The 27028-nt window shown below is 40.4% G+C and overlaps 2 protein-coding genes and 1 long non-coding RNA gene across 7 annotated transcripts; 1 reads left to right on the top strand and 2 right to left on the bottom strand.

Annotated features, from left to right (window-relative positions):
- Positions 1 to 427: 427 nt before the first annotated feature.
- On the bottom strand, positions 428 to 6457 carry SYF2 (SYF2 pre-mRNA splicing factor). Its single transcript, XM_006197071.4, has 7 exons — positions 6329 to 6457; positions 5986 to 6096; positions 3790 to 3915; positions 3081 to 3198; positions 2641 to 2731; positions 1781 to 1879; positions 428 to 856 (listed from the first exon to the last, which is right to left on the bottom strand). The coding sequence occupies exons 1-7, from the start codon at positions 6353 to 6355 to the stop codon at positions 691 to 693; spliced, it is 738 nt and encodes a 245-aa protein (XP_006197133.1). The 5' UTR covers positions 6356 to 6457; the 3' UTR covers positions 428 to 690.
- A 15147-nt stretch (positions 6458 to 21604) lies between these two features.
- Positions 21605 to 25711, bottom strand: RSRP1 (arginine and serine rich protein 1). 5 transcript variants are annotated; one of them, XR_012079394.1, is made up of 6 exons: positions 25362 to 25711; positions 24445 to 25014; positions 23747 to 23898; positions 23311 to 23355; positions 22446 to 22529; positions 21942 to 22073 (listed from the first exon to the last, which is right to left on the bottom strand). XR_012079394.1 is itself a non-coding variant. In XM_072975091.1 (5 exons), the coding sequence occupies exons 1-5, from the start codon at positions 25603 to 25605 to the stop codon at positions 21954 to 21956; spliced, it is 1170 nt and encodes a 389-aa protein (XP_072831192.1). In that variant the 5' UTR covers positions 25606 to 25706; the 3' UTR covers positions 21605 to 21953. The 5 variants fall into 5 exon arrangements, 2 of the variants coding, with proteins under 2 accessions (XP_072831192.1, XP_006196853.1); XM_072975091.1 differs by lacking the exon at positions 23311 to 23355 and having other exon boundaries at positions 21605 to 22073; positions 25362 to 25706; XM_006196791.4 differs by lacking the exon at positions 23311 to 23355 and having other exon boundaries at positions 21605 to 22073; positions 25243 to 25375.
- LOC140700759 (uncharacterized) lies at positions 25504 to 26578 on the top strand. Its single transcript, XR_012079395.1, has 2 exons — positions 25504 to 25656; positions 26272 to 26578. It is a non-coding gene; the product is annotated as an uncharacterized lncRNA (long non-coding RNA).
- Positions 26579 to 27028: the final 450 nt, after the last annotated feature.

Genomic DNA, 27028 nt, shown 5'->3' with positions numbered 1-27028 from the left:
ATAGAAAAACTTTTAATGTTTGTGGAATGGAAGCATGTACGTGTACGTCTGTGTATATATGAATGTATAAATACAAATATTTGTTTTAAATGATACACTGTCCAGTGGGGACTCCATTCCATAGGACATTTACTTTTTAAAAAGGGAACTGTTACACAGTATTCATGGGAGGGCAGTTGTACTATTTCCTGAACTTAGCCCTAAACAGCCATGGGGAGGGCCTGCCAACCCGCTAGTAGCCACTACCACCTTTCTCCTCACTGTCCTTAGCTTTGGAGTCTAAACTCCAAATGGTTCCTGAGTCCAGCTCTAGATTTTATCAAATTCATAACAGCACTCAAAGTAACAATGACTGCATTTACACATGCTGCAAGCATTCTTAAACCCAAAATGCTTCAAAGATTAAACAGTCATACACATTTAAAAATACATAGAAAAATAATATAATTAGAATTTATACAAAGCAGATTTTTACAAAACAAGTACAAGAAATACATCTGATATCCAAGCACAAAAATGTGGAAATATACATGGAAGTATACGCTTAAGAAAAAACATTTATTTTTAAATGCTGAATGGGAAGGCAGAGACCAAGTTCTGGTTTACTGGTATAACTCTGAAGAGAACTTATATTGGCTAGCAGAAATTTTCATTCCATTCTCAAGCTTATAAAAGCGGTTCCTGAAAGGATTAGACAGCTGTTCCTCTTTCCAAATTCTGTTTAATTTCAGCTGTGTATTTCCCATAGAATCTTTCAGCCTTCTTGTTGAATTTGGCATTTCTTTCATTGATGTAGTCGATATCTGCATCATCATTATAGGGACGTCTCCGGCTATATTTGTCTCGTTTTTCAATTCTGAGAGAGGGAAGTAATTTACAAAATACAAAATTGCCTTCTTTTTGAATCTTAATAAAACACAGCCAAATGGTTAAGAATAGAATTAACACTTAAACCAGCACTTTGTGGCGGGGTTAGAGGTGTAGGAGAGAAGCCCAGTTTTCATCAAGATCAAGCTGAAACTGTCAATTAACAGCACAACCCTGGGTATGAACCATGAAATTCAGTAAACACAAATTCATCTTCAAAATGCTTCTAAAAGAAGCACTGTTAGGAACTGGACATATGAAGTATCACTTAAAATTACAATAGTAATTATATTAATAATAACCACAGCTCATATGAACAGAGTATACAGTATGTACTAAATACTATTCTTGATACTTAAGTATATTCTCTCCTGTAATATAAATTCATTTTGCTCTGCCTAATCAGTATCAAGAAACACCCCTACCAGGGGGAGGGTATATAGCTCAGTGGTAGAGCACATGCTTAGCATGCATGAGGTCCTGGGTTCAATTCCCAGTACCTCCATTAAAAAAATAAATAAATAAACCTAATTACCAACCCCTCCAACCCCCCAAAAAGAAAGAAACACCCCTACCAGTATTAAGAAACACAAATATAACAAAGGTAAATTTACTACAACATTTGTGTTTCTTCAAAGAGTGGAATGGTAGTTAAAGTAAAAATAAGAATAATATCTTAAAGAATAACTTTTTAATTTTCAATTATTTGACAACTCAATTCCATCAATATCTTGCATCTTCATCCAAATCATATGTTCTCAACCCATCCTAGTTGTCTGTTCCCAAAACCACCCTAGATGCTAGGTCAGAAATGAGCAAATATGGTATCTGTTTTCTCAATTCATTCTAAGCACATTATGTCCATTTTGTCATTAAACATTTAGAATTTCAGGCTGCTGCACAGAGTACTCACTGTTTTTCCAGATCTACGACCATCCTATCAATTTCCTCTGTGGAAGGCACATGTGTTCCATGAAGAAGACTGTTGGACGTTGGGAAAAACTCTTCTCCACTGAAAAGACGGCAATGTGGACTTAGAGGAACACTGCAAGTGCTCCACGTTTTCAAATTTCAAACTAAACTACCATTCATGATGAGAAATACAATACCTACATATCTTTACTGCAGGATCCTACCTTACTTTAAAGACAGAAAATACAGAATTTGAAGGGACAGAAGAAATCACCTACTCCAACACCTCCGTTTTACAGATGTAAGAGCCAAGGAGTAGAGCTTTGCTAAAGGACTTGCTTCTAGGCTCAGCTTATTTCTCCTTCCACTAAAGCAGGCCAGCAAACTATAGCATCTGTTTTTGTGAACAGTTTTACCAGGACACAGCCCACCCATCTACGTCTCCTCTACGGCTGCCTTCACATCACAAGGGCAGAATGGAGTAGTTGTGACAAACCATACAGCCCACAAAGCCTAAAACGTTCACTATCTGGTCCTTTTCTGCAGAAGTTCTCCCATCCTAGCACTAAAGCATTTTGTCTCCTAAAATATCTGACTGACTGTGATAATCTGGGCATTAAATCCTCAACACCCCGTCTTAGAATGCCCCTAGAGAGATAACCAGGAGTCAGCTTAACAGCTGTGGATGAGCAATAAATAGTATCGTCAAGACCAAAAACCATCCTTAGACAGCTGTTGATAACCCAAGTACCTAAGCACTGAAGTATGTTTGGATTTATGTACATACGTGTACACACACACACAAGTACCTCAGTATCACTTCAGGAGGGGAAAGGACTTGCATTAATCCTGTCAACTTACTGTTTTTCTCTCAGTCTCTCGTACGTTTCCATGTCAGGTTTGATCTGCCTGGTCAGCCGATGATACTGGCGAAGCTGGGCAGCAGCATAATCTAAAAATAAAATGAGAATCAGAAATGACGTAGTTCCTTATTTGGTCACGCTACTCAGAGAAAAATCAAATTTGTAGTAGTAATACATGCACAAGACACTAATCTAAGCATAGCCTCTATCCTGAGGATGCTCATTATACAGGCTTTAATTTTACCACACAGAAAGGATCCAGTGGACTCAAGTACAGCCATTTTCACTTCTGCTCTGTGAGACATTTTTGTATTTTTCTTGGGAGTAAGCTTCTTAAGAGAATATTCCATTATGGGGCATGTCTTTTCTTAAAACCAGAAACATTCAAGGCAATGTTTATCTAACAGGACCATTCAATAAAGTAAAGGTCAGTTTTACCTGAAAATCCCAGATCCGGGTTTTTCTTCCTCTTTTTCCTCTCCCATCTTTCTGCATCTTCTGCACTGATCTCCAGCAACTTTACTTTCTCATAGTCTTCCCCCCTTGCTGCACATTCCTAAAAAGAAAGGAAAAAAAGCTAGGGCCTGCCTTTAAGACAAGCAATTATTTGATCTATTTTAAATGAAGACTGAATAAAGATATCAAGCAATAGGGGGAAAGGTATAGCTCAGTGGTAGAGTGTATGCTTAGCATGCACGAGGTCCTGGGTTCAATCTCTGGTACCTCCACTAAAAATAATACATAAATAGACCTAATTACCTCTACCCTCTCCAAAATGAAGATAAATAAAATAAAAATAAACTTTTAAAAAAGATATCAAGCAATATTTTAGAATTATTAATAGTTGAAGGAAACTTGGTAATCTGCTATGGTACATAGTAAGAGAGTGCATTGATCTAAAAAAATAATACTCAACATTTATCAGGTGTCAGACCTTTTTTAAAATGTTTTATATGCACTGACTTATTTAATTCATAATTAACTCAAATGATTATATTATAGTCCCCATTTTACAGATGAGAAAATATAGGCATAGAGAGATTAAATTACTTGCCCAAAGTGTTGCAGCTGGTAAAAAGCATTTTCTACTCTCTCAACACAACAGAATGACTGAATAAAACAGGAAGATAGCAGACTAGTTCCTAACCTTTTTCTTTTCTTCTTCCTGTAGTTCCCATTCCAAACGAGCTTTTTTGGCTTCCCAATTAGCAGGTAACTTAAGTCTTTTATCTTCTTCAACAACTTCCTGGTGATTTAATTTACGAGCTTCATTCTAAAATCATAAACACAATAAGGTTGTCTGCTGAAACACAAAAACAAATCCAAACAAATCTTTCCTTCTTTGAGGAAAGTCAGGTAAGACACACTAACAGAGGGACTTCATTTAACCCTAAAAGTAAGAGAACCATCAAAGGATTTTAAGAACGGGAACGGCCTAATTAGGTCTGTATTTGTAAACAGTCAAGAAATGTGTTGGGCTGCACTGGTTTGCTGTTCCAGATACCTAGGGGTTAAGGTCAGTTCTGTCTCTGTTTAGCTCTGTGGTCTCTGTGAGCAAGTCCCTTAAGGTTGGATGGAACAAGATCTCACAAAAGTGGAAAAGGCATACTACGGCGGCACTTAGGTAGACTTTAGATAGAATGAAATAATATTACATTAGATTATGAGAAAGATATTCTACTTTCAATCCTCTTTTAATCCTAATTCAAGGAAGAAGCCTCAATTTGGGGCTGGGGGCTTTCATACCTATCTTAATGTCCCTAACCTTTCCCAAGTACCCCCTCCTCTTCAGATTTTAATACTTTACATTGTGGCAAATGAAAGGGATTTTCCATTAGAATTACTAATTCCATTAGAAAAAACAGAATTCCATTAGAGTCTGTTTTAAAATAAATTTAACTGCATAAAACAAAATGAGTATGTCTCTTAAGAACAATGTAAATTAGATGTTTCTTTGGTCACAGGTTGGTGGCAGTTAGTCCAGGAAGACATGTCTCCAACATATTCAACCCCATGTTCTTTACACAGTCCTTCCAAGTAAATATTTAACTGTGCTTAATTGTTTATTAAATTTTTCTGGGTAGAGAGAGAGACTCCTTTCAACAACTCTTGGCTCTGGCAACACCCTCCAACTGAAGACACCAAAAATATATGCAAACAAACTTGTGTATGTTGCACTGAAAGAAACAGTAAACCATAGGGAACTGTAGGCATTTCAGTGACAAGGTATTAGGAAGGGTTAATATCTGATACAAATATGACTTGAGTTTGTTGCAGGTGACTGCAGGGAAAGATTCAAGGAAGTGTGGTTGTGCTCCAGATCAGGCACTATCAGAAAGCCAGGGCATTCTATGATTGGGTATCTTCAGTTTTTATGAAGGAGGCAGGATTAATGGAGTGAAGACTAGTGCTTGCACTTGTCACTGGTGTTAACAGAAGAGGGTTCTGTGTGGTCATTTCTGTGGTTTGAATAGTCCTGTTTTTGTCACACTCTGATAGTCAGAATGATGTTGGTGATTTTGTGAAACCATAGCCAAGCTGTCAGGCCACTCTGAGTTGAAACAGTCAAGAGCTGCCTTTTCATTTCACAGCTCCAACTGTAGCCAGTTGCTTGCTGGACTTTTATCTCTGATATGAATTCTCTTTCTTTGCATTTGTCCCTTCTGCTTGGATATTTCCTCCTCCAACTTCTTTATTTGCCTGATAACATCTTATTCATCTTTCAAACAGTTTAAGTGTCACCTCTTTTATGAGGCAATCCCTGGAGCCCCCCAAACTGTACCAATCTCTCCTCCTCTGCACTCCCAAGGCACTTTGTTCCTAATTCAAGCATAGCATTTATCACAATATAATTTCTGGCTAAAAGCTGTCTCCTTTACTTAAGAAGAGGCCTTATCTTAATCATCTGGTTCCCCACCAACTAGCTGAACCACTGACCCTACAGACCTTCCCAGATTTGCTGTGTTTGAATGAAAAGGCAACCAGCTTTTTTTTTTTTTTTTAACATGGGACAGGTTTCTTCCAGTCTTGAGCTCTATATATTTCCCTAGGTAAAATAAAGAGTTTAGGAGAATCACACAGCAGGGAGACCGTTAGCAGTAACAGAGAACCCCAAACTTAGCCCAGCTAAGTTAAAACACATGCGTGTGGGAGGAGGGCTGGAAAGAGCACGTCTACTTCCAAAAGTGACTACAATGTGCTGCCAGGTTGAGAACCCAGGGACAGAACTTTCATCTTGCTCTGCGGCTCTGTCACACGCGCTGGTGCAGCTTCCTCGTCCCTCTACAAATGCGTTCGGGCCTGGCCAGCTGACAGGTCTCAGCCGGCCTCTGGGGCTACTCACCCGCTTCAGGTGCAGCTCCCGGAATTTGCGCAGCCTCTGTTCGCGCTTCTGGGCGGCCAGCTCCTCGGCCTCCACAGCGGGCTGCAGTTCCTCCGCGCCGTCCACCGGCACCTAATGCGAGGAGGACAGGCTGGAGGTGGGGCCGGTTTGGCTGCTCCCCGGAAGGCCCAGGCGGATTCCCCGCGGGTCTCACAGTCTGGGCTGGGCCCTCACTGCCCACACCGACCCCACACTGTCTGCGCCTTTCTGGCCCGGCACCCAAGCATCTCCTTCACCTCTCACCCTTGCCATCCTCCAGAGCCCTCCCCTACACAAACCTCTGGGTAGAACCGGAGACACTTACCTCCTCAGCTAGAGCCGCAGCCGCCATCACAGCCTTTCCTTTCCTGCTTCCGGCAACAACACAGAGCACTTCCTCCGACCTTTGTACCGCCCCGTCGATATAAGCTGATGACCTATTCTAAGCTCCGCCCCTTCCTGGCAGTCTTAGGAACTTGGGACCAATCCCTGCCCCGTTTAGCACTGAATCGATTTCGATTGGGCAGAGCCTTGCGCAGCCGCAGAGGCAAGGGCGGGGCGGAGAGAGAAGGACCTGGAAGCTCTCGGGAGCGGGTAGGCTGGTAGGAATCGTAGAACCAGGACCCTAATGGCGAGTCATCTCCACTGTGCGTTGCACCTTTGAGCGGAAAGTGCTTTCCTTTCAGTCCTTAGCCTTAGTGTCATCACCTTCTCCGAGAAAGGTCTCCCCGACTACGTTGTCTCGCGTAGGCTCTTAATAATGTCATACGGCACCATTTTCATTCTCTTGAATAGTGCAAGGTTTTTCTACTCTGTTAATCTGCTCTTTCCTCCAACAACGTTGTAAACTGCAGGGGAGCAGGGCCCGTCCCATCTTGTTCATTCTTCCGTATCCAGCAGGGAAACTGAGCCAGAATTAGTAACCGTGCTGAAGTTGTTAATAGTTCAGCTGTATTATTAATGCAGTAAGGTACTGGATAAAAGAAGAATATATGAAAATAACTTTTTTCTTCACTAAAACCGTTAGTTAGATGTGGAAATGAAAATGTAATCCCCAAAATGAAAAGATACCTAGGTGTAAGATTTAAATGGTAACATTAAGAAAAGTACGAAATAATTTTAAGCACAAAAAATTAAATTTGAATAAATGATGAAGGATTTTCTGGTTGGAAGACAATATAAAAATGGCATGTCACAAATAGTGTCTCAAAGGAGTATAAATGTAATGTTAGTCCCATCAGAATCTCTGTGGGTTATTGTTTTTGTTTTTTGGACCTGGAGAATACTTTGAAAAAAATCTAAAAGTTTGCCAACACACTATTGGTGAGCCTGTGAAGAAATATGAATTCATACATTAATAGTAGGACTGAAAACTGATACACCTTTAGGGAGGGCAATTTGGCAGTATCTGTAAAAATTCCGAACACATTTACTCTTTGACCCAGCAATCTGGGAATTTATCGTACAGGTACAGTTGTGCAGGTATAAAATAACTTCTGTACAAGGTGGTTCATTTCAGTTGTGTTTTTTTTTGTCTTTTTGTAAAAGCCAAAAATTGGAAACAACTCAAATGTCTTGTCAATAGAAGACTGGTTAAATACATTATGGTATTCAGTGAACACTCTGAAGCTATGAAAATGGGGGATCTCTATGTATACTAATTTGGGAAGATCTGCAAAATATACTAAGTGAAAAATGCAAGGAGCAGAACTGTGTACGTAGTTATAGTATGCTACCTTTAGGGAACAATGGGTAGGGTTAGGGTTACTAAGAGTATTTTTTTGTTCTGCAAGAAGCTTAAGTAAGCAATAATCTGGGGGTGGGTTATTGTAGAGACATATAATATTTTGAACCATATTAATGTATTTCCAATTCCAAAATTAAAAGTTAATATTAAAAGTTCCTATAAAAAGAGTCAAGAGTATTTTGGGGGAAAAAAATGAGAAGGGACTTGTCTTACTTGGAATTAAAACTTAATAAAACACTTGCACAGAAAATGACACATAAATGGAAGAGAAGAGAAAGTTCACAAGTGGATTCATTGGGAAAGTGATGCTTTTTAGAATAAAATAGAATAAATGGTGTTTGCATAATTGGCTGCAATCTGGACAAAACAATATTAGATTCCTATCTCACAGAAGAGGGGGAAATAATAATCATCGACTGTCAGGACATGAAAATTAAAATAACTCTATGTGGCTTTATCTCTCTCAAATTGGCAAAAAATAAAAAGACCAATAAAATCAAATAATAGAGGAGATTTCAGAAACCTGCACTTCTAAGCATTGCTGATAGGAATGGGAATTGCTACCTTTAAGAAAAGTCAATCAACAGTATCTATCAAAATTAGAATTATATGAACCCTTTAAGTAGACCAACTTTTAGAATCTATCAGAAATAAAAGTACTGGTATAAACGCACTGGTATACAAGGGCATTTGTTACAGCAAAAATCTCAAAACAGCTGCGTGTAATATGAACTGTGAGGAAGCCAGGACCCAACCTGGGTCGCCACTTCTGCATGTGTGCCAGGCCCCAGGATCCTCCCTCTGACCCCTCCTCCTGGTGCAACTTCTCCCTCTGGAGCAGGCCCTGCTGAACTAACCCAGGCCTAGGGATACCTGGCATGATCAACCTGGTACATAATCTGAGGCTGGCTTCCTCCTAAGTTGCCTCCTCCTTCTCCTCCTTGACCATCCTCAAGGACCCTTCTCTTTCCTCTTCTTCTTCCTCCAAACCTCCTTTCCCCTCTCTTCTTCCTGCCTAGCTCCTCCTCATGGTGAGCTTCTTGTGCCTTAATGCTGTGACACAGTCCCCCACCCCACTTCCCATCTTCCTATCAGAAGTACACAGGAACCAGTTGCCCCAGAAAGCGGTGATTTTAAACCCCTTCCTTGCTGGAAGTATGTATCTGTGCCTAAATAAAGCCCAGGTCTTTGTTTTAGTGCACCCACCCCCCAAAAATCTCAAAACTGTAAAAGACTTCAGAATCCATTAAATTCCCTTATATTGAGGAAGATTTTAAAGTATGTCTTGAGGAAGTGATCTCATATCTTTGGTGTAATTGAGTCCCCAGTGTAAAGCTACGAGGGAAGAAATGGAAGGAAAAGGGGAGTTAAGTAGATTCATGGGGCTCTGTTTGCTGAGCTCACAGATATTCTGAGGTAGCACCGATAATTTTTTTCCATTCAGCTTTTTAACATTTATTGAACAGCAAGCTACTAGGTACCAGATTCTGTGGTGGAGCCAATTGGCATACAGAAGTGGTCAGGGGGGAGTTGCCTCACAGATCTTAGACTTGTCTAGGAAAGCAAATGGACATTGGGGAAGGGAAATGCTTGTAAGCTGCTTCTTTTATGGTTTTACAAATCCTGTCATTCTTTTCTACATTCCTATAAGTAAAATTGAACTGTATATTGCCAATTTGCTTACAATGCAAATTAAGAAAATTCCCAATACCTGGCCTTAAAAAGTGCAAATCCTCATGACTAACTAAAGGAATCTCTAAAAGAGATAAAGAGAAAGCAGCATAGAAGGGAGAGATAATATTCTGTGTGGTAAAAAAAAAAAACTGCTCAACGAATCTGATTTTGTAAGATAATGTATTAAGAACATTCCCAGGGATGTCTATCTTGTTTTCCTGTGCAACATGGAGATTTATGTGACTCTTCAAAACTCTATGGAACTGTATAATTTATCTATGACAGCAGGACAAGTCACCTCAAAGCTTGATACATTGATACAACAACTACTATTTTATTATCTCTCAGTTCTAGACTGGGCTCAGCTAGGTGGTTCTCACTTGGGGGTCTCCTATGCGGTTGTAGTCAGATTAGGGGCTGGGGCTGGAAGCATTTCGGAGGCTTCCTCACTCAAATGTCTGGTGGCTGATGTTGGTTGTCTGCCAGAACATCTGCATGTGGCTTCTCCATTTGGCCTGGGCTTCCTCAAAGAATGGTAGTTGGAGTCTAAGAACAAAAATTCTTTAAGAACCGGGTAGAATCTGTTCACCCTTTATGATCTAGCCTCAGAAGTTACATAATGTCATTTCCTTCAAGTCACAGATTCAAGGATTAGGGACATAGACCCTACCTCTCCATGGGAGGAGTGTCAATATCACACTGTAAGCATAGCACATAATTTGGAAGATCTTCTACCATCCTGGAAGGTTCAGTTGGCCACACAGCTTGTTCTGTTCTTCATTAATAAATCTATGTAAATATAACTTGAACAAAGAGCACTTATAAGACTTCAAAAAAATTAAATTCTTGCCATGTTCCATGAAAACAATTGTGCTAGATATTTTGTTTGCCCTCTTTAGAACTACTCTCCACCAGTCTCTGCTCTGCTCTTTTCCCATGAGAACTGGCTTGTATGACTGTATCAATAAGCTTTCTTTCTTACTACTTCTACTCATTGGGTCCTGCCAGTGAGTGGCACCTACAGAAGATCAGAAGTCCAGAAGAAATGAAGTCAGGATAATTTATTCCCTGGCTAGATTATGGGTTGGCTGCATTTCTTAGTCACAGCTCTGACTGAAGACCTATCCTGTTCTTCCTTTGCTTCTTTAGGATTAGGAGTACCAATGGCTCTCCCTTGTTGCTAGCCCTGGAATGCTTTATTCTCTTGTTGGTTTCTCTTAATCCAATCTAAAACTTTGTAAACAATCCCTTTATTAAAATCTCAATTACTTGGTTTGAGTATGTAGAACTCTGACTGATACAGTATTTTCAAACCCTGTAATTCTGATAAGTGATCTTTCTGAAAATAATTGACATTTCTATATTTCTAAAGAATATAAGTGTTTGTAAGACTGCTTTGTCAGATCATCCATAATACTGACAAAATAAAAGCCTATGACTGCTAGATTTGCTGCTTTCATAGTTAAGAAACTTGTCTCATTTAAATTAACTGCACTAGATAAGCAATTCTGCATTGATTTAATTACATTTGTGTAAGCACCGTAAAGAAGGAAGTATGAAGAGCTATAAGAGGAGAAACTGACCCTTTGTGTGGTGAAGGTTAGGTCTTTCCGGAAGAAAGACATTTAAGAAAACTCAGGCAGGAAGACACATCTAATCCCAACTGGAAAATTGGTCATTTGCCATGGGCCAGGCACTAGTCACAGATACTTTACATATATTATCTAGTTTGTCCTCAAACTACTCTGTGACATGGGTATTGCCTTATTATTTATTTTTCATAGATAATGAACCCGATAATAGGAGAGTTAAATAACTGAGAGTGGTTATACTGTTCATTATTGAATGAATGGACAAATATATGAAGAGTAGGATTCTATGCAGAATTTTGAGAAGAAAGTCAAAGCCTCAAGTTAATCCAAGAAACCTCTCTGCATCATGGAGATGCATGAGGAAGAGATCCCAAATACTGCAAGTCAACTTGTTAATCCAAGAAACCTCTCTGCATCATGGAGATGCATGAGGAAGAGATCCCAAATACTGCAAGTCAACTTGTTCCTTCCTTCCTCAGTATGAAATTAATGCATCTTTGTACCAGGCACGTTTGGAGGCGCAGGAAATGAGTTGTGAACAAGATAGAAATAGATCCTGTTCTCTTAAAGCTTACGTTGTACTTAGTGGGGAGGCAATAAACTGCTGTGCAAAGATTAAAACAGGTTGATGTGATGGTGACCGTGGCCCTACTTTGGATTGTATAATCAGAGATCTGAATTACAAGGTTTTGGTCACTTGATGGGCACAACCTGTGCTTTGGGTTACTTTCTCACACATTTGGTGGTGGTTCCTCCCTTTTATCCCTCTTCTCACTCTGCATTCCGGTCCCAATACCGAACTCAGACACACAGACCGCAGCCTCTCCGGTTTCGCCACTACCGCCCAGGTGTCTCCACTCAATGCGCCTGCGTACAAGCCTGACCAATTAAATACAGCCCAGGGGTTCGAGGGGCGGGGAGTGGTTCCTCAGCTCCTGGGGAAGCAGAAAGGGGCGAGGTTTTGTCCTGAAACCTGTGGCTCCTGGCGGCCGGAAGTGAGCCAGAAAGTCGGAAAAGGTAAGTTACTTGTTGTCGCCTGAAGTCTGGGGGGAAAGCGCTGGCGGGTGATGGCGGCGGAAGCTAAGGCAGAGAAGGTGGGTGGCTGGCCTTGCCCAGCGGTTGGGGAGATAGAGGCGTTTGCGGTCAGACTTAGAGGCGATGCGAGGGAGGAAAGGAGAGGGACGCAGACACTGTGGGGTCGGGGTCGGCTGTGAGGGTCTAGCCTGGCCTGTCGGGACTCACGGGGAATCCGCCTGGGCCTTCCAGGGAGCAGCCAAATAGGCCCTGCTTCCAGCCTGCCCCTCGCAGCAGGGGCCAGTGGGCGGCGCCGAGGAGCAGCAGCCCTCTGTGGGGGCCGAGGAGCTGGCCGCCCAGAAGCTCGAACAGAGGCTGCGCGAATTCCGGGAGCTGCACCTGAAGCGGGTGAGTAGCCCTGGGGGTCACCTGAGACCTGTCAGCTGGCCAGGCCTGTGGGCGTTTGTGAAGGAAGGGACGAGGAAGCTGCACCAGCGCGTGTGACAGACCCGCAGAGCAAGATGAAAGTTCTGCCCCAGGGTTCTCAACCTGGGAGCACATTGGAGTCACTTCGAGAACTTTTAAGACTACACATGCTTAGGCCTTACGTCCAGAGCGTGTGATTTGATCAGTTTCTGGACCCAGACATTGGTATTTTTTTAAGCAACCTTTCACCGCACCCTCCTCTCAGTTCACGTGATTCTGTCAAATCTTTCTTTTTATGAATGGGGACACTGCGGACCAGAAATGTAAAGTAACTTGTCTGTTAACACAGCAAGTTGGCGTCACTCATTCCGCCAGAAACGTCCCCTCCCCCTCAGTGGCCTCTAGTCTATCACAGCCAACCAGATAGTGTGGCTACAGCGATAAATACGGTAAGGCTTCTGCCTGGTGGTGGAGGTAGACCCATAACCAGTCATTACTCCACGACTTGATAAATGCCATGTTAGAGGGAGGAACAAAGTGCCTCCGAGTGCAGTGAAAAAAAAGACTACTAAAGTACAACTAAGCTGAGTAGGATACTATTAAACAAGTAAAGGAGTTGGGACCAGAGGTATCCAAATAGTAGGAATAAGGGCAAAGGAATAGTCCCCATTAGGGTACGAGGCCAGTAGGCAGCTGAGTGCAACCGGAGACAAGGGTATGTGTGAGGAGGGTAGTTATCCTTATTTGCGCAGAAAAACTCAGCCTAAAAACTAGTGGAACGTACATACTTAATTCACTTGAATTATTGTAAGAGAATAGGAGGCCAGATGATACGTGAAGAAGCAATGATATAATTCAAACATCCCTCCTTTGCAGTCTTTAATGAATCACTGGATTACAGGCAATAGCTGTGAACATCACAGAAAAGGAGAAAATCTGGAGATTATGTATCTCCTGTTAGATGTAACACTAGCTTCGTATAATTAGACTTCCCCAAAATCTAACCTGAATTGGATGAAGCCACTAGATCTAATGACCGATTTATAGGAAATACAGGAGATCAAAGGAATATGTTATAAGACATTATAGGGAGGCAACTAGCAAAAGCCACTTTAGGAAACAATAGGACATTCAACCCAGTCATTTTCGCACTCCCCAAAAGAGCAATGGATAAAGATGATGGAGAAGGAAACTGTAGATTAAATAAACCTTTGGAGATGTACATACATACTGATTAATCACAATGTATGGGACTTGTCTCAATTCCAATTCAAAAAAACTGTAAAAATAACACTTATGAGACCATCAGGAAAATGTGAACACTGACAAGATATTTGATTTTAAGGAATTATTTGGGGAGCATGCTGATGGTATTGTGGTTAAAGAGATATTAAAATACTTAATATGTAGAGGAAAAAACAGCTAGAAATCAGGAAAAATTGGGTTCTTGGCCTGACTCTGCCACCAGTTCTGTGACCTGAAACTTTCTGAACTTCATAGACAATAGGGGAATTAGTTTGGAGTCCTTCTCATACCACCTTCATGGTTTGTAAGTGTGACCACCTGTCCACTTGTTCAGTGTTCTTTAAATTACTATTTAAATTTATTTAATATTACTATTTCAAATGGGAATTTTTAATTTTAGTCTCTTTTTAATCTGTAGGTTCTCTTTCCATTTTTGGGGGGGTTGTTTTTTGTTTTTTGAGGTTTTTTTGTTTTGTTTTGTTTTGTGGGCTTGTTTTGGGTTAGCAGGAGTGGCGTGGGTGTGGGAGGCTGGGAGTTTGTTTTGTTGGGTTGAAAAAAAAACAGGTTATTTTGTCTGTAGTTTCACAGTCAGGATTTGCATTCTGATGCATTCTGGTGGTGCCTCCTACCCTCTGTTTTTAAAGGGAGATTAAACAAGGTGTTAAGATAGGTATTTTTGAGGTGTTAAACTGTTAGTTGCTGAAACTTTGTCTTCAACCCAATCTGAATTAAAAGAGGAATGAAAATGTAATCACTTTTTCAGTACGTGACTCAGAGTATTCAGTAGTATCTAAAATCCCCTCGAGTACCTCTGTACAGTAGAACTCATACTTCAGGAAACCCTGTTTCAGTCCAATCCTAAGAGACTTGCTTACATCACACAGCCAAGGAATAGTCAAATCAATATATTTCTCAGGCCTCCTTACTCCCAAATTATTGCTCTTTCCATCTTTACCACGTGGTTCCTCAAAGGCAGTGAAAGAATACTTTGAGGTATGGGTATGAATATTTACCTCATCTCGTCCCCCTACATGAAATATCCCCAGCACACACACACAGTGTAGCTCCCTTCCTTCCAGGATAAGACCCATAAGTCTATTTTGGATGGTCTACCATAGAAGAAGACAGATAACATGTTTGGATTTGTTTCCATACTTCTGCTGATAAACTTTATGTGTCCTGGTGGTAGAATGAAGCTCAAAAATTAAATCACTAGGAAGTTGTGAAGGAAAATAAGACTTAAACTACCTGCAAACTGGGAAGCTAAAAAAGCTCGTTTGGAATGGAAGGAAAGAAAAAAGTAAGTACACTTCTGCCTTCTTCACAAGCTGTGGATCAGATATTATATTGTGTTCCGTGAGGCAGTATATGGCATGGTAGTTCAGCATTAAGCATTCTGGCTCTGGTTTCCTTGATCTGTACCTTAGAGAGTTGTGAGAAAAAAGTATGTAAAACATTTACAACAGTGCCTGGCACATCATTAGAGCCACATAAACAATGGATTTTAGGGTAAAAAGCTACAGTAACAAAAGTTTCAACAGTACTAAACGGTAAAACTCATGAGTCTCTCATGTGTCAGTTCCCGGTTGAGCAGCCCAAGTTATCTGTCCTGATCCATCTGTGAGGGAGGTTGAGAAATGGGCAGCCATGAGCCCAGGAAGGAGGGGAGAAAGGATTTTGATGGACACCTAATGTGTCCCACACAGGTATTTTTGATGTCATTGTTACAGATGTATTACTTCTTACAGATAATAGCAAATGCCACAATTTTCTTTGAAAATTGGTCAACTTACTGTCTTGATGGCAGTCTTTAGGCCTTTGAGTGGAAAGAACTCAAGAAATTATATAAGGCAGTAAAGCTAATGTTCTTTTCCCTCTTTTTAGGAATGTGCAGCAAGGTGGGAAGACTGAGAAAGTGAAATTGCTGGAGATCAGTGCAGAAGATGCAGAAAGATGGGAGAAGAAAAAGGCAGAAAAACCAGATCTGGGTTTTTCAGGTAAAACTAACCTTTACTTTATTGGATGGACCTGTTAATGGCCCACTTAACAAGTCTAATAATGCCCCAACACTGAAAACAATCTGGGTTCTCAGTTTTTTAGATTATGCTGCTGCCCAGTTAACGCCAGTATCATAGGTTAACCAAGCAGATCAATCCTGACATGGAAACATATGAAAGACAGAAAAACAGTAAGTTGATGTGATTTAAAAGTATACATTTTATATGTTAGTGGAAGGCCTTGAATTTAAGAGAGCTGATCTGGAGCTTTGATTCCTGGCCTTGGGTCCTGGCTCCACCACTTACTAGCTGTGTCACACAATTGTTCTGTTTCCTCGTGTGTATACAGGGAATAATAGTGCTTACCTTATAGGGTTATGATGAAGAGTAAATGAATTCATACAGTAAACTTCATCAGTGCTTAGCACATAGTAAGCACTGTGTTATGTTTTACCTGTTTATTATCATGATTACTGTTGTTCTAACTCCTTCCACAGGTAAAGGACACTGTAATACTTTCTAACTTTATCACGTACAGTAAACCATGTAAACTGCACTCCTTACCTAATTATGTAAGACAGGTCATTTGCTAAAGATCAACACTATTTTAAAAGTGATCATATAGTATAGTGGAGAGAGCTGTAAATTGTGCTGAGCACAGCATGTTATTCAAGCCCTCCCTCCTTCTGTATGAACTGGGTTAGGTAAGTCCACTCACCTGTGGTCCTAGGCTGACTCATTTGGGCTTTGGAGTAGGTATTTCTTAAATATCTTTTTTCAAATCTGAATTGTTTCTTTGAAATCAAATATGATCCCAAAGTTTCCATTTCTGACCACTAAACAGTGTCCAGTTCTGAAGATTTTTTTTCTTTTGTTTACTCACCACTTGCCTCTTTTTCAGTGGAGAGTAGTTCTACCCAACATCTAACAGTCTTCTTCATAGACCACATGTGCGTTCCACAGAGGAAATTGATAGGATGGTCACAGACTTGGAAAAGCAGTAAGTATTACAAGTCCAACCTAAAGTTTCAGTACTAGTTTCATGTTTAATAACAAAATTAATGTTATGGTCTTAAAGTGTAGCAAGTGGGTAGAAATTAAGGAACATCTTGAGTTATTGCTTTGAGGAATGGTCCCATTCCAACATCTGTTTGTGTTTGAAGGGGTAATTATTAGGCAGAACCTACAGAGTATGTATAAAAATGCTCTCAACATAGTATAATGTATCACTGCCCTTATATTTCAATATGAACTTGGGTAATTTCCCAAACTGCAGACCAGACCATCTGATGGTACTGTTAACTTATAAAATTAAATTCAGGAATGCTCATTGAACATATTTCATTGTAGGATGCTTTTCTAAAGGTATTGTTATCAGTCTTAACTATTAAGAACAAAAAAGCAGCTTTGAATTTTGTATATTTGTTTACATTACAGAATTGAAAAATGCGACAAATATAGCCGGAGACGTCCCTATAATGATGATGCAGATATTGACTACCTTAATGAAAGGAATGCCAAATTCAACAAGAAGGCAGAAAGATTCTATGGGAAATATACAGCTGAAATTAAACAGAATTTGGAAAGAGGAACAGCTGTCTAATCTCCTTTAGGAACTGTTTTGACTGCCAAATTGTACCAGTAAACTAGGACTCATTCCTTTTATAACTTGTAAAGTGTTCTACGAATGTCTGTGTATTTTCATACTTATATATTTATTATTCACTTTTTGAAGAAAAATTTGTCTTGTATTTCTTTGTTTAAAGTGTGTGCTTAAGATGTGCACTCTGCTAGGCTTAAAACTCTTAGATACAAAGACAAGTCATCATCATGCTGAAGTTTGTCATATATTTGACTTGACCTAGAGTTGAACTTGGGAGCTTCAGAGATGGGATGCTAAACTGGTAGTAATTATTCTTGTAAGCTGTGGTAGGTAGTGAAAGGAAGGCGATGACAGTGGCTACCGGAAGTTCACCCTAGCCCCTCTCCCCAGGATATGGTCACAACTAACAGGTGCTCACTTGTCCCATGTTCTACCCCATGGCCCAGGTGCATTTATGGGGCAAACATAGGGAGGGTAGGAGACTGATTTTCCAAAGGCATTTTATAAATATGCCAGCCTTCAAAAAGCAAATATCCCTTGGAAGAAAGTAAGTTAAAACATTTGGTAAAAATATTATTAGGACATGTGGTCTTAGTAGTAGTTATGGGAAATAGAGGATAGAAAACTGGTAGTCAGGAGTATTACATGAAAGTGAAGGAGATTAGTTGTGCCATGTTATGTGAATAAAAATGACTAGGATTGAGGTCAGTAAGTAGGTTGGGCACATGAGTAGGAAGTTCTGATTTAGCTAATGATGGGCTTATAAAGATGGTAATATTAGTGCTATTAATAAAGGCATGTTCAATGTACTGCGAATAGGTAAATTTTAACACTATGGTACATTCATATAATTATACAAGACAGATCTATACTAACATGAAAAGATGCACTCAACTATATATAGGGAGGTTTGTACAGGCATAGAAAAAATCCAGGAGGTATATCATACTATTTATAGTGAGTGATTACCCCTGGGGAATGGGAACAGAGGCGATATAATTTTACTTATTTTTTAAAATAATTTGATACAAATAACCATACTGCCTAATCTTATCCTAGGAATAATCTGCCATAGTTTTTTGTTCCCCAGTATTTTCGAAGAAACATTTAATACCTTTGTACTAAGGGAAAAGGAGAGGAGGGAAAAATTACTAAGGGTAGGTTTCATAGACATCACTGCCTGGGTTTAAATGACAAATAGGATTTCTCCAGAGTAGAAAAGCACTCCCCACAGACAACCAAATAAGCAGATGTCAGTATAATTTGAAGACTACTCTGATGGTGACTGGGTGGATGGTAAAAGCCACAAATTCAAACAGGCAATACTGTAATAAGCTCAGTATAGGAAAGATTCATTTTGTAGAGCTGAGGCAAGCATTGGAAACTGGAGCTTAGAAAATTGATAATTTTCAGTTAGCAGATGGTAGTTAAAAGGCAGAGTGAAGGAAATTGTCAAAATAGCTTGTAGAGAAAGGCCAAGGACAGAATCCCAACAGTGGGCAAAGGACAAAGAGCCCCTGTAGACAATGGGAGAGATCAAAGAAAGGCATGTAAATCTCTGCATGAATGACAGAAAAAATTGAGAAAGGACTCCACAAAAGAAATAGTGAAAAGGGAGCACTCGTAGAAACGTTTCATTTTACTAAGTAAGCTTAATAAATGCTTCAGCAAAGAAAACTAAAGGACAGCATGCTGTGGTGCATTAGTTCAGTAAGCATGGCTTCTCTAGAAGAAAAGCAAAGTATTACAGACCTGAACCTACTACCTAGGGCTGTGATTTCCAAAATGGTAGCCACTCACCTCATATGCCTAGTGATCACTTGAAATGTTGCTAAGGCAAACTTGAGTTGTGCTTTAAGTGTAAAATACACTGAATCACACCACCTACCGAAAAAAAAAAACCCCACAAAAAACCCACTTTCTTAAATGTTGAAATGATATTTTTAAATATACTGGGGTAACTTAAATTCACCTCTTTTTACCTTTTTCAATGTGGCTCTTCTATTGGACAACAATTAATTTAGTCTCTTGGTGTAATTTCCCACTGTCACCACCAGCTTGCTGTAATTGTCCACAGATTATATGACATGGTATCACACCTGGGCAACTGCATGCCACTTACATGACAGCCCATCTGGGAACATCCACAGTTAATCTGTGTTACAAAGCCTAGGAGAGACTGAACCCAATAGTCCAGGCCAGGCACAAACAACAAGGTCAAGTTAAACAAGGACTGATAGGACTCCATAGGGTAATTATGAAAAAAAGCATTCTTTTCAGGAGACTAGGTAGTAAAGAGAAAATGAGCCAAAAAAGAAATGAAAGGAATATAGGTAAGTCTCAAACCAAAGGAAAAAATCACTGTAGGAGTGAATCTCAGAAATGGCACACAGCCACAGCAACTAGCTAAACCTCTTAAAGGAAAAGGTTTGAAGAGGTTACATGACTTGTCCCCTTAGCTGTTAAGGGCTGCATTTGAACACAGGTCACAATCAAAGGAAGTGCTTTTCTGTTACCAGCTAAGTGAGCGTGAAAATGATCCTAGCATTGTCAGTTCATTCCAAGTCCCCCTTATAAGGAAATCCTTGAGTTCTGCAACTTTGCTAAAGATACCAACAAATGATACTAACAAGGGTGTTCACGGTTTTTTTTCCTGTTTTTTTTTTTAAGTTTTAAAAATGATACTAATGAGGGTGTCTGCTTTTTTAAAAGTTACAAATGCTGATGTCCTCTTGGACTCTGCTGTAACCATATCAGTCTACCAATATTCTCAGGTCTCCTTAGAATAAAATGCATCTGCTTTGTAAACTTTGTTACCTTTCAAATCATGTTACCCACCCCCAAGAATTATCCTAGTTGAGAAAGACATTTTACCCAGAATAGCAACTTTTTCTCCTAGGAAATTCCCCTTGTTCAAATCAAGTGCCACTGGATTGAGGGATGAAAATGTGACCAAGGCTATGTAAGTGACAGAGATAGGAATTACACATCCAGGAGTGTATAATATATATCCAAGTCTTTGTACATTTTTCCACAGGGTCAAATTTAAGAAAATTGTATTGGATAGAGCTGCTCTATGACAAAAACCTATTATCTGTACTTCCCAGTAAGTGGTTACTTAAAGCTCAGTTCATCACTCTTACTAACCACTTCTCAAGTGGTCAACAGCCACACGTAGCTAATGGCTGTCTTAATGGAAAATGCAGGTGAAATACTGGACAGTACACATCTTTTATACTATAGTACATCCCACTTGAGGACCTTTACCATCTTTTTTAAAGTCTACTTCTACTCAAGAATTAGGATTTAAGCCTGCCCATCTATTCATCTAATTTCTGGGTATCTGTCTTATTTGTTGTTTTGCCTCTAATATGCTCATCCTATCCTCTAATTTGTTATCCTTGCCTATTAGAAGCCTACTTTATTGTTTTCTAAATTTCTGTTCTTAATCTGCTCAAGATTGTGGCAAGAGTCAAGAGAGTAGGAAAGAAAAACAATCAATAGTAAGCGCCCTCCCCCAACTTTAACTAAAATAAAACCTCATGCATGTTTTTGGTCTACCAGGATTTTTTTTCCTTCTAGCAAGATGTTTTACTGCTAAAGCCTAGCACATATGCACAATAAATTCATTAAGCTGGCTCCTTCGTTTAACTCAAAACATTGATCTTTTAAGTCAAGTAACACTTGCAGAAACAATCTAAGTGGCTTAAATCTTTCTAATATTGGTATCCACTAGTATATATTAATAGGCAAATACTACTACAAGTCTCTAATTAGCTATTATTTAAACCAACTGTCTAGATCTTTCAGTTAAGATAACATTCATTTTTAAATTTTCATGTGCTTTAGCTAAGGTTCTTCCCAGCTACAGCAGCATTAAAGAATTTCAAATTAATGAATTTAGTATTTAGAATACTTATTAAAGCATTATGAAAAAATGCAACTAAAACCTCAGATTTTATAGCTCATTGAGGTATTCTGTTTCAGCCTAAGTTTCCTGCCCTTAAGCTCAATTCTTCCAGCACAACAGTATGGCAGGATTCCCAAATTTTAATAAGAATCTACATCAATGGAGAATATTGTTATGATTTAGTTTCTAATTGAGGTTGGGGGGAGGGGGAGAGACTTGAGATTCAGCATTTCTCACAAATTCCCAGGTTAAGGTCAGTGAGAGTGTAAGGTCCCCCATGCTCAGTCTGTGGATGTGGAACTAACTGATTTAGCAAGGCTTTTAGAGATACAGCCTTATTCTTCCCATTAAAGACCCATTATGTAAAATATACACAATTAACTGAGACTAAAATAATAAAAACACATTTTATTAAAATATATACAAGATAAAGAGTTCAATTACTGTGTTTATCTTAAAAATTTCACTTCTATATAACCAATCCATACTATATAAAATATTTACAAGTATATTTACAAGGATCCCACCTGTGCGTAACCTCTGGTCCATTTGTCCTATCTCCTGTCTGCAAGAGAAATCTAAAATGTTAATATTTAAATATTAAGTATTTACATCATCTTGTGTCATCATTTGTCATTGCAACAATTACCACTAAATGGTGCACAGGAATGGAATAATGCTAGAAACACACATTTGCAATAAAGTGCATTTCAGGTAACCTTAGCCATTGGTTTTCTTTTTTTCAGACAGGTATCCACAGTCCATATGGACTTTTCTTCTTATCTATCTTTGGGGACCCTGAAGAGGTCTCTTCAGCAGTAGCTTTAGCTGACTTCTGAAGCATTGGCTTTGCTACAGAATTCTGTAAAGAGAACAAATTCTTAAGTCAGCTTCCCAAACATATATATTATACATAAAATATGTGCTTTTACAAGATACATTAAATAATTCTATTTAAGATAACTTAAATATTTCAGCAATTGGAAAGTTTTAAGAGGAATATTTAAAAGTAAGGCAAAATATTCAAACTGATAATGTGGATATTAGACGGAATTATATCAGTCACTTCTAAGAGCCACACAAAAAGATACTAAAAAATTTATTTAAGTAGCTTAGTAGGCCTCAAATTATCATCATAAAGACAAAAACTGTAAGTCAACAAAAATAAAAGCTCACATGACAGAAATATGTTCTATGTCCAATTTTTGAGTGGTTAATACTTAGATATACTTACATTAGAGCTAAAAGCTATGCTTTTTTGCTGAGAAGACTTTCCATTGGGATTTTTAGTTTCATCTTCTGTTAACTTTTCCGACAGCTAGACAGGTAAGAAAAAATATATATTTTAAAAAGCCATACCCTTGGTTTACAGTACTGTATAAAAAGCAGCCCAAAAATGTATTATAAATTTAGTTGGAGAGATCTAACCAAATAATTAACAGCCTAAAATAAACATGGTACTCTGTTGAGTTTTCCCCATAACAAAGGTGCTTGAATGATAGGCTTAAAACACTCTTCCCCATAAAGCAGTATTGTATCTCCTGATGCAAATTCAAATAACTTTGAAAGTAGTTGTACCAGAAAATACCTAGTTTCAAAGAACTAAGGCATTTGTCAATCCAGTTGGGAACCTGATCATCTGAAAAAGCAACTCAACTAAGATCTTATTTGTCTATCACTAATACTTAGGCTCGGTTAAGATAGGAAAGATGGATTATCTCCTCTCGTTCAGACCCAGATGTGGGTTTGCCTATCAATTCCTAACTACCTTAAACGTTTAAAGCTATCAATTTTATACTGCAGAATTTCCGGAGAATTGTAATAAACTTATCTGCAAGTGAAGCAGGCCTCTTCTTCTGTAATCTCTCAAAACATCTGGAATATATTGCATATATTATGAAAGGGACACCTGTATCAGATGCCCCACCACTAGAAGTACACTTTTGTTTAAAAATTGTCTTTAGTACCTTATTCAAATAGTACCTGTCCCAAATTCTAGCATGCACATGGATCTATCAACAAAAAACTAAGCTTTCAGTGTGTCAACATAAAGTTCAAATTAGTTAAACCTCTGATGCTTTTGCCCATGTATCAATTACCAACAGATTTTCTTCATCAATGTCTGGAGACCACATTCATGATTTCTATAAGACAGAAATAAAGCAGATAAACTATACTGTATGTTGAATACAGAATTTGTGGGAACATAATGCTGCAAATGAAAGCTACATATAAATACTCTGTAAGAACTAGCTAAAACAACTTGATAACTGCACAGAAATCACCAAAATACTAGCTACAATTATGAAAGTAAATTAGTACTGTGCCAACTGAAAATAAAGTTCATCTGTCTCCCATTTTCATGGGGGGAGATTCTGTCCAGTATTGTCAAATCTGTTATTTTCATTTTAACAAATTTTATTTAGCTAGCCTTTCCAAGCAGCAGTCTAGGGCAAATCAAATAAAAATGGCTAATCAGATCTTTCTGGCAGTAGTTTTCTGAAGATTTTGTTTGGATAAACCTAGAATACTTACCTCAGACTTTGCCCGGTTATTCAGTACAGCCGTTCCACGGTTTGTTTCTTTAGATACAGGAACAGTTCTGAGACTAGCTGGCAAGTCAAAGTTGGCAGTTCCTAATGTTTTTGCTGCATTGGCTTTTGCTATTTCTAACAGCTCCATTCGATCTACAAAACATAAGAATGTTCATTAATTCTGTAGTAGTTCCCCAAAAGACTTAAATCACAAAACAAGTTTCTGCTTTTTTAACCCAGCAATATACGGAAGTTTAAATAACATTTCCTGTGACACTTTTAGCAACTGTAGAACATCTGGCTGAGTTTATAGGTGTCCACCGCACTAGTTTTACTTTTGCATAGATTTTTTTCATAATAAAGTTTTTGAAAACTGAAAATAAACGATTTCATATATAAGATATAACTATTCATGGAAACAGAACTCTACCTCTTTTGCTGAGGAAAATAAGCATCCATAAGTAATCTACAATTGAAAGCTTACAATGGGTAAAGAAATCACTAACATTTTGAAGACTCCACCAAGAACTTCCCTCCACCCTGAGTCATTTATATGTAACACACACACTTGACTCAGTCCCAAGAGGAAAGAATGGCGCCCATCTTAAAACTGGGTGCCAACTGTAGCGTAGTTTTAACCATTAATCTACAGACGTCCTTCCTCTTTCCTCCAAAAGCCTCTCTCTGAGACGGACTCACCTTTTTCACTTAGGCGAAAGGGGGTTGGGCTCCGCGACCTGGTCCGGGATCGCCCCCTCCAGCTTCTGCGCTCCTCGGAGTAGAAGGTGCGGCCGAAGCCGTAGTACCGGCGGCTGCGCGCGATAGCGTAGGCCCTCCGGTAATAGGAGCGGCCCCGGGAGCGGGAGCGGCTGCGGGACCGGCAGGACCTCCTGGGGGAGCCGTAGCGCCTCTCCGGGTACCGGCGGCTGCGGGACCGCGAGCGGCTCCGCGAGTAGGATCGGGAATAGCGCCGGTACCTCCTCTGGTAGCGCCTCCGGGAGCGGGACCTCGACCTGCTCCTCCGCCGGGGCGGGCTGCGGCTCCTGGACCACGAGCGGCTCGAGATGCTGGACCGGGACGGAGATCGAGAGCTCTGGGGAGAGCGGCTCCCCGACGCCGAGGACAGGCGGCTGGACGGGCCCGACCGCGACGACGAGGGGGACACCTTGCGCGGCGAGCCCGGCCACAGGTCGTTCACGTAGCTAGACATCTCGGCCGACAGCTTCCAAGCTTCCTTTTCTCCGAGGATCTCTTCCAGGAAACTTGTTTCTAAAAAACAAACGAGAGGGGAGGGGAAAAAAATGAAGCCCCGGAAGTGAGTCGCGCTGGCTGGCCGGGGGCTCAGAAGGAAACGAGCCTCCCGGCCTCCGGGCAATGGCGACGCCACCTGCCAGCCCTGAAGCGCCGCCATCGTCCCCGTCCCACAGGGCACGCACTGCCCCGGCCACGCACGGGATGAGGTGCCTGCGGGACCCAACCCATCACCAGAAAACCCACCACAGGCCGTAGACGCCTCACTCAACACGGAAAGAAAGGCCCAACGGACGCCTTCCTTCTGAAGCTGAAGACGAAGAGAGGCCTTTCGCTGCCACTCCCAAAAACCAAAACCTATATACCTCCACCTCCGACGTCCGGACGCGATCCGAGCCGAGCGTTCGAAAACGCGTCGAAAGTACCAGAAGCTGACGCCCGGCGCATGCGCAGAGACGTTAACGCATGGACGTAGCTCCCCTCTCGTCCAACCGCCGCTCTTCTCTCACCAGGCGACCCACCCTTCGCCTCGCCCAATGGCCTCCAGGATGTGCATGCGCACCTCAGACCGGGTTTAGGGACGGAAGGGGGAGGATGATACCGCTCCATCCGGGTATATTCCTGTGGTTGTTTGGTTTTCTCCGCTGGAACTAAGTGAGGGTGAGGCGGCCCAGCGCGGGTAACAGCGGACTGTAGTACTGCCCGGCCGATGGTGACTGGGTCATTGTGTCCACCCTTTGGGAAGCTGCAGGCTCAGGCTGTGCCTTGCTGGACCCTTCCTGGCCACCTCCTGCTGACCCATATCTCCTACTGCGGGAGAGGGCGACCGCGGCCACACTAGGCCGCCGCACAGCGCCCCTCTCCGGACGTCACAGGATGTCTGTCAGCGCAGTATCTTAGAGGGGTTTTTTCACTCCCGTGTTTTGGCTAGGAAAAGTAAGAAAAGTGGAGACAGAATACAAAGACACCCATAACTGACCTTTAATCTAGGGGTTCAGAATGATGTCTGAGATGTCTATTCCAGTGTGCTTAGTGTTAGGGACTAAATACTGGTGACTATTATTTCCAGAGATTTATAAGTAGGATACATTTCAAACATACTTACTGTTGTTAATAAAGCATGAAAATTGCCTTGAAATAACTTTTGGTTGGATGAACTAAACACTTCTTAAGGAGAGTCTGCCTCCCTATAGGGCTTCTTTGCAAGTCAAGAAGATTTACAAAAGCCACTTTCTCTGGAGGGAGATACAAAATCAGTTATCCTGTATTATATAGGGTGGGCCCAATCTAATCAGAGGAGGATTCCCCATCCTACTGCTGCTTCTGAAGTGTTGTGGGGTATCTTATCTACAAGGACTCCAGAGAGGCCTCGAGGAACTAAGGATGGCTCCCAGCTGACAGCACCAAGGAAACAGCCCTACAACCCCATAGAACTGAGTTCCACCAACATCTGAATGAGCAAGGTGTGGGGATTCTCCCTTAGCTTAGTCCTCCAAAAAGAACCAGCCCTGCTGACACCCTGACTTTAGCCCAGTGAGACATCTCACCTACAGAACTGGAAAATAAACTGGGGTTGATTTAAGCCTCTAAGTTTGTGATTATCTGTTACTGAAGCAGTAGAAAACTAATATATTCACTAGAATTTTACAGCTTTTTTTCCAGACACATCTTGCACTTGTCTTGCTTGGTGTATTCTGAAATATTTTGATCGTATTTGTGGATTGTGAATAGGATCCTTTTTGTTAAATGTTCACTTTGTTTTGTGTGTTTTAAAAGGTACACAACATCTAGCTGAGTTTTTACACCCAATATGAAAGATTTTTTTTATTTGATAGGTAAATTCAACCCATTTACATTTATTGGAGTAACTGCAATGTTGATCTTATCTCTTCCATTGGTGTCTGTTACTTATTTTACCTTGCTTTCACTGTTCCCATTTTTTTTTTTTTGCCAGCTTCATTAAGTATCTCTCCTCCTCCCTCCCATTGTTCATTTAGAGGTTCTGCAATGCTTCATCACACCATTAATGGTT

The sequence above is a fragment of the Vicugna pacos genome, chromosome 13, assembly GCF_048564905.1.
Source record: "Vicugna pacos chromosome 13, VicPac4, whole genome shotgun sequence".
Taxonomy (NCBI): domain Eukaryota; kingdom Metazoa; phylum Chordata; class Mammalia; order Artiodactyla; family Camelidae; genus Vicugna; species Vicugna pacos.
The sequence above is the reverse complement of the archived record's forward strand: the minus strand, read 5'-3'. Positions and strand labels throughout refer to the sequence as shown.